Source organism: Myotis yumanensis, unplaced genomic scaffold, assembly GCF_028538775.1.
Source record: "Myotis yumanensis isolate MYYU_CA2020_CCGP unplaced genomic scaffold, mMyoYum1.0.hap1 SCAF_5, whole genome shotgun sequence".
NCBI classification, from domain to species: domain Eukaryota; kingdom Metazoa; phylum Chordata; class Mammalia; order Chiroptera; family Vespertilionidae; genus Myotis; species Myotis yumanensis.
In genome coordinates, this window is record NW_027223756.1 from 963,403 (window position 1) to 975,889 (window position 12,487).

At 56.5% G+C, this 12,487-nt stretch overlaps 1 protein-coding gene across 2 annotated transcripts in view; it reads right to left on the reverse strand.

Annotated features, from left to right (window-relative positions):
* The window catches only part of MAD1L1 (mitotic arrest deficient 1 like 1), a 147,358-nt gene that overhangs the window by 105,104 nt on the left and 29,767 nt on the right, over positions 1-12,487 (reverse strand). For both annotated transcript variants that reach the window (XM_070414256.1, XM_070414257.1), the window contains exon 10: positions 2,861-2,947. In XM_070414256.1, the coding sequence (XP_070270357.1) occupies positions 2,861-2,947 (87 nt within the window). The remainder of the gene's footprint in view (positions 1-2,860; positions 2,948-12,487) is intronic.

The window sequence follows — 12,487 nt, forward strand, 5'->3', positions numbered from 1 at the left end:
CGATGACATGAGACAATGCCCGCGAGCCCCGGGCACGAAGCCTGGGCTCGGGAAGTGCTCCAGAGTCCCCGCCAGGCACGTGCCACGTGCAGCCTGTCACTCTCCCTGCCGGCACGGAGTCGCCCGGGCGCCGTGCCATGTGCATCCGGCTGCGCCGGAACGGCCGGCTTCAGGATGGGGCTGGAAGCCAGGCAAGGGCGATCACGCCTCACCTCCCAAGACCTGGCAGGCAGGCAGGCTCCCTTCCTCAGGTCCCCGACACCCCTGCTCCCCAGGGGGCTGCACCGGCTCTGAGAGGGAGCTCCTGGGGGCCCGGGGGGCCCGCAGTCACACAGACAGGCCGCCTGCCCTCGGAGGGCTGCTTCCTGAGCAGAGTCCATTCCCAACACTCCCAGCAGCCGGTGGGACAGGTGAGCCCACGTTCCTGGCCACAGCGATGGCACGTGGGGCCTTGGTGGGACTGTTCCCTGCACGTGGTGCTCTGGCCAGAGCAGCCCATTTCACAGAGCACCCCTCAGCTTGGCGGGAAAAGATGCAGACAAGGGTCCTTCCCCCAATAGCTCATTCTGTCTCAAGTTCAAAGTGGGATGAAGAGAATCACCTGGAAAAATGTCGCTTTAATTTCAAATCATTTTTACGCCCGTTTCATCTGACCGAGCTTTGAAGGCAAAGGCAATCTTTATCATTGAGGTCTTTAAGCTAAATTGATGTGATGACATCCAATGTAACCAGATGCTTCTAAAAGCCAATTTTCACAATGACATCAGCCCCGAATGAAAACCCTTCCTTCTGGCTGCTGATGAATGATTAGCACACTGTCCCCACGGGGCATGGCCAAGACCAGCTCCTCAGGGCTCCACCATCACCCTCAGTCCCCTGGGCCTCGCTCCCGGAGCAGCCGGCCTCACTCAGCGGTCTCAGTCCTCAGCGATCAGGTGAGCTGGTCAGTCACCCCCTCCTCTGTGGGCACGTGACCTGTCTGGGCCAATGCGGCTTGAGGTGGAAGCTGCCGGCAGTGGTCCCTGGAGGTGTCCTGTTCCACAGGGGACCAGGGAGGCCTCTGCTCCGCTGTGGGCGGGGCGCAGACATGGAGGCGGCGGGCTGCCCTGCACGAGCCAGGCGTGGCGAGTAAGATGCAGCCCAAGACCCCTCCTTTCCCACGGCCTCAGTTCCCCATGGTCATCCATGGTCCCCAATGTTACATGGAAAATTCCAGAATGAACAGGGCCTGAGTTTTAAGTTACGCACCGTTCTGAGTATCACGGTGCAGCCTGGCACCTCCGGCCTGTCCCGCTGGGACGCGAGTGACCCTCGTCCAGCGCCCATGCTGAGGGCAGGGCTGGTGCTCCCTGACCCCTCCTTACTTAGCGATGGCCCGAGCCGCAGGGCACTGCTCTCACGTAGGTTCCCGTCACTGCTGTTTATTGTCAGTCACTGTGAGCATCTTCTGGTGCCTGACTGACAAGCTAAGCGGCCCCTAGGCCTGCATGTGAGGGAAACAGAGCCTCGTACTAGCTGTACTGGCCGGGGCGGCCCCCTCGGAACACGCCCTCAAGGATAAAGGGGACAACTAGCTGCATCTGGCCTCTGCCCCACCCTGGCAGAGCTCCTACAACCCTGGGGACTCTCAGGGACATCACCCTTTGCCTCATAGCCGCCCCTTTCACCCAAATGTGAGGCTGTGCAACCAGGGGTTGGGGATCCCCAGGCAGCTCCAGGTGCTGAGGGGTTGGCACTCCCAGCTCTGCCCCCACCTGCAGGGGGAGAGAGGAGCTGGAGGCTGTCGATCACCAACAGCCAGTGACATAATCAAGCAGCAGAACCTCACAGAACCGGTGAACAGCACAGGTGCTGGAGGGGGGGCTCCGAGCAGGCGGGCACCCGCCCCACCCTGCCCAGCGCCTCCCGCCCAAGCTCTGGCTGCAGCCTTCAGCCTTCCCAGTAAACCAGCCACCAGAAGCCAGCACTTCCTGAATTGTCTGAGTCGCTTAGCGAATTATTAAATGGGGGAATGAGGGAACCCCTGAATCTGTAGGCAGACAGAACTGCGGGTCACCTGGGGACCCGATGCTCATGACTGGAGTCGAAGGGGGCAGCCCCGGTGCCTGCGGGGTCTGCGCTGATTCGGGAGTTAGTGTGAGAACCGAAGGGAACGGCCGGGTGTCAGAGGCGGGAGGATGGTGCTGGGAACACGGCGCGGGGGTGACGAGGAGAGCGCCACCCCGGGCCTGGGGCAACCACGCAGCTGCTGCCTCCGAACTTCCTGTCGGGAAGGAGACAAACCTCGCTCTGGGCTGCGGCTGTTCACAGACAAAGGCCTGGCTGCTCTGTGGTCTCCGTGGACCTTCCCTGAGTGCACAGGCCACACACACAGACACACACAGACGCATGACCGCAGGACCCAGCTCTGCACCAAGGGGTCGCTCAGAGCCCACACTTCTGATCCCACACAGCCTTGCACAGACCCCGCGCCCAGGGAGCCAGCCCACCGGGGAGCCAGCCCACAGGGGAGCCAGCCCACAGGGGAGCCAGCCCACCGGGGAGCCAGCCCACAGGGGAGCCAGCCCACCGGGGAGCCAGCCCACAGGGGAGCCAGCCCACCGGGGAGCCAGCCCACCGGGGAGCCAGCCCACAGGGGAGCCAGCCCACCGGGTGACCAGCCCACAGGGGAGCCAGTGGCGACTGGCATGGTGAAGGATGACACGCCACCCACCTCCACTGAGTCAGCAGACACGAGGCACTGTGCACCCAGCTCCCACTCACTCAGGCCAAAGCCAACTGGACAGTGAAGTGTGCACAGCTGTCCCTGCAGGCCAGGGCCCTCGCTCCCAACCCCACCCAAGCCGGCGCCCAGGCCTACCTGCTGGTGATGGAGCCATTCCTGTCCTTCAGGGCCAGCTCCCGCTGCTGCAGCTCCACGATGAACCGGGAGAGGTCTTCCGGGGACCTGCGGGTCAGAACACACTCAGCACCGGACGACTCGGACCCGGGATGCGTTCCATCCTGGGCACACCCCCCACCTCGCCTCTAACCATGGCCCGCCACTGCCCGCGTCACCTCAGGTGAGCGACTTCATACGCCGTGGCTTCTTTGCCTGTGAAAACAGGGCCGCTGAGCAGAGGGCATGCCACGTGATCTGAAGCGCAGAAGCAGCGCCGGCCCCCCGCCCCTCCTCAGAGCCCCCCGCCCCTCAGAGCCCAGGCCTCAGCACAGCCACTGCAGCCACAGCACGGATGCCACGGGCTGGGCTCTGACTTCCACACGCCTGCAGGCCGTTACCGCAGTGATACCCACAGAGCCCTGTTGTTTACTGTTTACACACGTGGACACAGACTCAAACGTTTCCAAACCACTCAGCTTGAGCACCGAACCGCAACCTGAAGCCCATCTTCTAACAATGAAACATTTAAAAAAGAAAAGAAAAAGAAAACAAATCCGCAAGTGCGGCCGCGTCCTGTCCTGCTGCAGCCCTGCCCAGCTGTCGTCACACGTGAAGCCCCCTGAAGTCTGCGCACCAGCCGCCCGCTCTACTCCGCGGGTGTGTGTGTGCCCAGGGCCTGCGCCTTCCTCCACCTGACGCTTCCCTCCCACGGCTTCTCCCACACTGTCCACGTCTCCACAGGGAACAGAATCCTGGGTGGGGTGAGCGCTGTCATCCATCACTGAGGGTGGAGGGCCCAGGCCACAGGGCCGCCTGCCCGCTGCTCTGCCGCGGTGCTGAGCGGGCAGGGAGCACACCGGGGTGAGGGCGTGTCCCTGGGTCCCCTCGCCCCTTCGGAGGTTCCCCTAGAAGCCCAGGGCGCTGCCCGGCAGCCCGCTGCCTCTGCGGGCAGGAATCCTGGTAGGTGGGCGGGGGGTCAGGACCTGGGGTGCACGGAGCGGAGCGGAGTCCTCAATCTACTACCCAAGGGTTTTCCCGGGTCTCGAACACGGACAGTCCTGGCCAAGAGCAGGTCAGGGGGACGCACCTCTGAGGCCGCAGTGAGGCTGGCGGCCGTGAGCCCGACCGCCCGCCCCCTTGGCTCACAAGCCAGGCGGGCTCCTTGGCTACCTCCCACCTGAGGGACTTTCGGGCTGTTTCATGTCCTGTGCCGACGTGGGCCTTTCCCGTGTCCCCTAGACCATGTGAGCTACAGCCCAGCCTCCTACAGGGGGTCCGCACCTGGAAGCTGCTCTGTGCCGTGCGGTTCCCCAGGCTGCATCCCTGCCCGCTCCTGGGCCTGGCGATAGATGGGCGCCCCGGCGGAGGCCCTCAGCATCTGCGGGCGGGTCTGCTGCGACCCTCCCCGCTCAGCCTTGGCCTCCCTCTGCGGTGGACGCGCCCCTCACATCCTGGGAGCTGGCCGCTGTGTCCACGTGCACCCCGCCCTCTGCTCACTGCTCCAGTCCCGAGCTCCTGGCTGAAGTTGTGCTTGGAGCTGTTAGCCAGATGCCCTTTTGAATGTTGAAAGCATTCAAAAGATCAGCTTTTCCAAAGAGTGAGGGAGCAGGGAGAGGAAATCATGGCATTTGTTTGAAAGGCGCTGCGAGCTTTATTTAGCTCGCACGGTTCAAAGAGCGCCTCTTGTTAATCAGGAGAAGACTCTGGCCTCCCCGGGGTGGCACCGGGCTTAATTGGAACCCAGGCTGTTTGAAGTCCCTTTAATCCTGCCGGAGCGGGAGGGAGAACGTGAAGCAGCCACTGTAGATCTGAAGTTTCTTCATTCTATTTGCATGTGTCTGGGGAACCATGTAATTCGTTTCCCTGAAAGAGTGAGGCCGGTGGCTGGCTGCTGGACACAGTGAGGCCTGGGCTTCATTAGGCTGGAGCGGGAGGCCGACCCCGCTCGGCGGCATTGGGTCCCTGCACGGCGCGGTCGGGCCGCTGCAGATGGCGGCCAGGATCTGGTTTGCTGGTGCCGACGTCCGCAAGCAGAATCCACCCGCGAGAGCTGTGGCTCGTCCCCAAGCAGAATCCACCCGCGAGAGCTGTGGCTCGTCCCCAAGCAGAATCCACCCGCGAGAGAGCTGTGGTTGTGCGGCCTCGTGACCCTAGCGGTCCTGACAGGCGCAGCGTGGGCTCCAGGACTCCGCTCCCACGAGGACTGGGCAGTTCTCCAGCCACGGGCCTCACTGGCCGGAGAGGTCACTGGTCACTGTTGCAGGCTCATCTTTCTCATGGACCTGTGGGCAGGCCTGCAGCCAGAGAGCCAGGCCCTGCTGCTGGGCCCAGCCTGACCACAGAGGGGTGTGCAGCAGCCACCAGCCCCACAGGGCCCCTGGTCCCTCCCCTCCTTCCCCTCCCCTTCCCCTCCCTCCAGTACTGCCTCACCCTCTCGGCCTGGGATGCAGGCTGCTCTTCTCCTTAAAGAGGTGAAATGTATTATACACAGATGTCTTTAGAGAATACATACAGCCTGTCCCCTAGTCCCGTCCTGAGGAGAAGGACAGACCCTCTGAACACTGGGGCCTTCCCCAGCTCCAGCCCACGGCTCCCCGACCTCAAAGCCAAGTGCCAACCCTGTTCATCGCTGCACTTTGCTAGCGGTGAGGCCCCTCGCACAGCCCCGCTCCCAGGAGCTGCTGTGTCCATCCGAAACGGGTCTGTTTCTGCCAGTTTCGCACGTTACTGTAATTAAAGAGTCTAATTAAATATTATAGAGTCTAATTAAATATTAAATATTTATAATATTTTATAAATATTATAAATATTTATAAAAATAAACGTGGGAAGAAAGCCGTGTTTCTATGAGAACAAAGTTGAAGGCTTTGGAACGTCTCAAAGGAAAATCGCCCCCAAATTTCTGATGAAGAAAGCAAGTGACTGTAAAGTTTCAGAGGGAAAGCTGTAACATTTAGGGGGACTGAGGTGTCCATTTTAAAGAAACAGAGCTAAAATCACGGGTATGTTTTGTGGCTTATGTAGGAAATATAAGATGAAACTCAAGTTAGTGGACTCATAGAAGTTTGCAGCTTGGGAATGATTGTGTATTTGTAATATTTTAAGTTAAAATGTTTGATATATAAACATCTTATTTTCCACTTTATCAAACTTTTAGGATCAATAACATTCTTGATTATTTTACCTAGGAAGCGTTCTACTAGTGTATTTTTGCTCCACTTGTAATGCAAATGATTCACATTGTAATACATAGCTAACCATTTAGGAGTGATGCATGATTGTGTTATTGTAAATGGCTCTAGTTACATATTCATGCATTAACTCATCATGGAGTAATTGTTTTCTTTTTAGAAACTTTTTGTATAGTATTTCATTCTGCACTATAAGTTTATAATGCTAAGCTTTAAAAAAATCACTTTCTGAATAGGTGTAATATTTCCTTGGTACAAACGTTAACGCTGTTATAAAAGGTGCAGCGGCAAATCTGCCCTCCCAGCAGGAAGCCGGTGTTGTCTGGCGCAGCCTGGACATCTGTGCCCACATGTGAGCCCGCAGTCATGCTCACTCATTTCCATTTCCTTTAGAAATGGTGGCACAGCACACTCACTTATGTTTCTCTTTTATTTAGCAATGCATTTTGCACACCTTCCCATATAAACATACGAAAAGATTCTTTGGCCCGGCTGGTGTGGCTCAGTGGGTGAGCATTCACCTATGAACCTGGAGGTCATGGTTCAATACAAGGTCAGGGCACATGCCTGGGTTGCGGGCTCAATTCCCAGTGGGGGGCGTGCAGGAGGCAGCCAACAGATGATTCTCTCTCATCATTGATGTTTCCATCTCTCTCTCCCTCTCCCTTCCTGATATCAATAAAAATATATTTAAAAAATAAAAAGATTCTTTGTGCTTTTCCCTTCATTTAATTTAATTTTTAAGTTACCTTTATTGTTGAAAGCAGGACGGATGTCCCCTTTGTTTGTGGGTTTTGTTTTCCCCATTGACCCCCTCCACCCCGCACCGGCCCCTCCCAGGCCTCACCACTCTCCTGTCTGTGCCCATGGGTTACGCATTCACGCATATAAGTTAGTCACTCCCCCACACCCCCGCCTACCCTCTGAAATTCCTCAGTCCAGACATATTTTAAACAGATCCCACTGCATGCCTAGAGTGTCATTTAACCAGTACCACGAACCTGGAGACCCAGTGGTCTGAGCTCAAACTTCGGTGGAATCGAGCTGGACAGATAGTGTTTTGTTCGTTCAATTAACATTCACTGAGAGCCTACTTCCGTGCCAGGCGCGATTCTAGATCCACGGCCAGTGAAAACAGGACAAGACACACGGCACCTGCTGCTGTGGCGCTTGCGCTGCAGTGAAGCAGGACCACAGGTAAGGAAAGGTAAAATGCAGAGCCTCCGGACGGGTCCGCTGTGAAGGAAAACCGTGCGGGGCAGAGTGCCAGGGTCGGGGTCGGGGTGCTGCCTGAAGTAGGGTGCTGGGCGTGCCGGGTGACAGAGCCTGGAAGAGCTGGCGAGGGAGCAGCCGCAGAGGCCTGGGGAGGAGCCCTCGGGAGGCGGGCAGGGGAGGCCCTGGGCGGGGAGTCCAGCGGGGAGAGGCCGCGGCGGCCGCTGGGGGCCTGGGCTCTGGTGGCCCCGTGGCGTTTGCTTGGTGTTGTGCAGGGGATGCACTGGGAGGCCTGGCAGGAGCATGTGCTCTGAGCGACGCTGTAAAGTGGTCACTGTGGTGCCAAGGGGACGGGTCACGAGAAGACGGCGATGCCCGGCCCCAGCGGGAAGGGAGCGTTTCAGCAGGATCGCACATGAGCCATTTTCTCTTCATCGGAGCGGCCCACTCCCTTCATTATTAAACTGTTACGTTTCAAGCTGTCTGCTTCAGAGGAAGTGGAGAGCGGGGAGCAGAGCCTGGATCTCCCTGATGCTGCTCCCAGCTGCGGGCTGATTGGTACCTCAGGGCAAGTCTCTCATTTCTAAGTCGGTATCACACGCTCCTGACTGCTCTCCAGATTCCCACCAGGTTCTACGTGGAGGGAAAGCAGCCCCCTCGGCCACAGACGCAGTGTCTGTCTGTCTGCCTGCAGATGCCGCTCCGCGAGCCCTCCACCGTTTCAGGTCTGCCCGGACGGTCCCACCAGGCTCCCCGCCGCCCGGCAGCAGCATCCCCTCCCACATGGTGGCTGGTACCCGCCAGGGAGTGGGAGTGGTGCAGGTGGGACCTGCAAGATGTGTGCTTGTGTGTTTCTTTCTTCGCTTGTTTGTTAATCCTCACCTGGCGATATTTTTCTATTAATTTTCTGAGAGTGTGGAAGAGAGGAGGGAAGAGAGGGAGAGATGTGAGAGAGACACATCCACTGGTTGCCTCCTGCATGAGCTCCGACCCGGGCTGGGATCCAACCTGCAGCCCAGGTGCATGTCCCTGACCAGGAACTGAACCCCCGACCCTTCGGCGCTCGGGCCGATGCTCTAACACCGATCACGCTGGCTGGGGCTGTTTCTTGTTTAAATAAACTCTGCCCACAGGCTTAGTCACAGTTTACATGCCCCTGACGAACACAGAAGAACACAAAACAACTTAAGTCTCTATAAAATGTTTCAGAAAAAACATGACTTGACAGGATTTACTTATTTTTGCTTAGCTATTTTTCCACTGGTATTTTTAACTCCCCGATGTTGGAAAACTTTATGGAGCTCTGGAAAGAATGGGAACTGGCGCCCAGCCGTGTGGCTCAGTGGTTGAGTGTTGTCCTACGAACCAGGAGGTCATGGTTCAATTTCCAGTCAGGGCACATGCCCAGATTGCAGGTTCTATTCCCAGTAGGGGCGTGTGCAGGAGGCAACCAATTAATGTTTGCCTCTCTCTCTCTCTCTTTAAATCAGTAAAAACATATCCTTGGGTGAGGATTAAAAGGAAAAAAGGGCATCGGAGAGCCAGTGGCTATGGTTAACTTATTACTACTGCTCACTTTCACATGTGAAAAGTCAGGAGGTTTCATAAGACTAACTCAACTGACGAGGAAATCTGGTTGTTTCTGTGGGGTCCAAACAAAGACACAAAGGCAGCCTGGCCGGCGTGGCTCGGTGGTTGAGTGTCGACCTATGAACCGGAGGTCACGGTTCGATTCCTGGTCAGGACACATGGCCAGATTGTGGGCTCAATCCCCAGTGGGGGGCATGCAGAAGGCAGCTGATCAATGATTCTCATCATTGATGTTTCTATCTCTCTCTCCCTCTCCCTTCCTCTCTGACATCAATCAATCTATATATATAAAAGGCTAATATGCTAAGTGTCCAACCGTCCGACCGGTCACTATGATGCGCACTGACCACCAGGGGGCAGATGCTCAACACACAAGCTGCCGTGATGTGTACTGGCCATTTACAAAGAAGCTGCACCACAGACCTGGCGTCCACAAAGCAACACTCAGCTTCCCCCAAGTGGGACACAGGCCCCGCCCCCACCCCAGAGGGACAGCCCACCAAATCGCAGCCAACGCTGCTGAGACCCCACGGCGCAAAATGCAGCCCCCAACCCAGCCCCGCTCGGAAACGGTCGCTGTGGGCACCAGGTAATGACATCACATAGCAACGCCTAGCTTCCTCTCCCTGGCGACTAGCCTCCTTGCAGTTTCTTCAGCCCAGGAACACGACCTGCTCTATAGCCAGGTGCAGACATTTCACACCGTAACCAAACATCTGTGAAGCGTTTTCCCATTTGATCCTCACAGAGTCCTGGAGTAGGCAGATAGGAGAGTCAGTGGAATCCTATTTTCTTTTCACTAGCCAGAAAATGGAGATTTAGAAAGTTTAGAAACTTGACCCGACTGAAAAGAATGGTGGAACTTGAAAACGACTTCAGCTTTTCTCACTGCACGGAATATAGTCAGACACGCCTGCAGTTAAATATTTTACCCTTGGTTCTCCCTGCGTGATCTACAATAATAATCTGCTTCGTGTTGATCTTTACTGCTGTGTTGCTGACAATTACCTGAAGGAGAAGTTGGGGTGCTTCACTGGGCTGGGAAAAGTTTAGCTGCATCAGAAAGCAGGTCTAATGAAGCAAGTTTGTTCTATATCTATAAGAGGCTAGGTGACTCGCGCATGCACCATACACATGAAGCTCTCGCTGGCGCCGATCGCACCGTGTGTTTTGATCTGTCATTGCCGATTGTGAATTTGGTTGACACTTCTGTTATAGAGAAAGGGCGAATAGCGATCTTAAAATATTTCTTCTAATTAATTTCCTTTCAATGTGCATGAATCCGTGCCCCGGGCCACTAGTATATGTATAAAAGAGTGAGTTTGTTTCTACTTTTAACGATACCAATGTGATCCAGAATTAGAATGAAGGTAGATTATTAATTACAAATCCATCTTTGGGGCTGAAAGGGGAGGCCCCAGAGGCTACAATCACGATCCCCTCCCCCATCCTCCTCCTCAAAGGTAAGCGCTTGCACTACAGGGAGACAGGCGGGAAGGCGCGTGCCCGCGAAAGGCCGTCGCCCGTGTGAGCTGGCCGAGGGCACAGGCGGAGGGAGTGAGGCTGAGCTCAGACTCCTTGGGAGCGGACCCTCCGAGGAGCACGATCTGCCTACGGAGGGAAAGAAGGCCGCGTCCCTCCCACCTGTCACGCCCCAAGGAAACGGCAGGACCGGATGCCATTAATACATTTACTTCAACTTCCTTTTCAATGGTGCTGAAAAGTATATGCAAATCCCGCAGTAATTAGGTTTAAAAATTCCATTTCATGGAATAATCAGACTTCAAAAAACTCAATTTTAGTTTTAATCAGATTTTAACAAGGATATTAAGTCCATTTCGTTTAGAAAGGGGGAAACTGTGAATTTAACACACAATGTATTCAAGCTTAGCCCTGGGAGATAATTAAATAAAGCTAATTGGCAAGGGTTGTCAGGAAATGGAAGCGCTCCGCACCGTGACGGGATCTGACAGAGACCAGCTTGGCCCGACTGCACAACCAGACACAGGCTCCGCTCGAGAGGAGGGAGGGACACGGGACTCTGAGGCAGGCAGCCGGGAGGCTCAGGGCTCACACCCTCAGGAGGTGCTGCAGACCAGCAGGAAGGGAACAAAGCTGACCAAGATGGCTCGTCTCCGCTCCTGCACGGCAGCTGGCAGCTCCCACCCCAGCTCCCTCAGCGGCCCAGCCATCGAGGGGGTGAGACGCAGCGCCCCCAGCCCCTCACAGAAAGACGTCTTCCCTCCCAGAAGGAGCCCCAGCCCTGCTCTGGCCCCAGCCCGCCCCTCAGCACCTGTGCCACGGCCACGCTCTGTCGGTGTCGGGCCGGCCCACGCCTCTCTCGTTCTCTGTGGTGCCTTCCACTCGGGTCTGCCACGCAGTGTTCACTCAACAAATGCCTGTGCAGTGGAACAGATGTGACTGCAGCACCTGCTTCCGGGAACAGCCACCAGAACAGAGGCAAGCCAGAAAGGAGCGTCTCTCGGCCCTGGGAGCCCATCGGCAAGGGCCTCCTCCTCCGCCTTCTTCACTCCAGAGCAGGTGCTGAACCCGGGGCTCGGACACCCCGTCAAGCACTGGGTTCCATTCCACTCACTACCCTCAGCGAGGTCGCACCCGCAGGCAGATTCTCCCAAACCAGCAATGAGGGAGGAAAGGACCGTGTTTGCAGAAAGCCACCAGGCGAGGAGGAGGCGGGGCTCTGGCTGGCCAGCCCTAGACCCGAAAGCAGCGGTCACACCCCTTTCAGATATCAAGTGTGACAGGGACACGGCCGCACCCCTCACACTGTCTGTGGCACCTTCCCAACAGGGCCACCAAGGGTCCTGCTTGCCCTGGGCACACCCCTGTGCCAGCAGGGAGTGCCCACCCGGCCGAAAGGGAGGCCGCCTCGTCTGTGCTCCAGGCAGAGCTGAGCACCTGCACCAGGATCCCAGGGCCTGACTCTTTCTGAAGAAAGCTTGCCAGCCGTTACCCCACATCCATCCCATCACTGGTGCTCACTGTTAAGTTAAAAACAAATCTCGCCTACCCAATGGCTAAACCAAGAGGAAGGACACCGTCTGTTACCAAAAGTCTCTGTAGCCTAAGACTCAAGGTTTGATAACTTGGTAGCGACCCCTACTGGGCCATGTAGGGCACTGCAGCTAAGCTCCACTAAACAATGAAAATGCCCACAGCAAAACACCAGTGATAGCTACCAGCAACTCTTCTCAATTTAGTGAAAAACAAATCTAATTTTCCCACAGAAGTTAGTTTACAAAATGAGCTTCAACTTGAAGGAGCCGCCTCTCAAACCAGCAAGCTACACCTTAGCTATTCCAAAAGATGAGCGAGGCTGCCTGCTGTAACTACAATCCTAACAAGAGAAAAGACAGGCCCGAGACCTAACTGCAGGGAACTCCAGCAACTCAGAGAAAGCAGGCGCCAGAGCGAGCAAATGGGGAAGGGGCTGTGTCTAAGCGCCTCCACCTGGACTCCGCCCGCTGTCCCTCCAGGCAGGCCGGCCGCAGAGCTGAGAGTCACAGGCAGCAGCATGGCCCCCGCTGGGGAGGGCTGCCTGGCTCCATGAAACAGGAGAGCAGTTTCACACAATAAAGAACTAGCTGCTAAT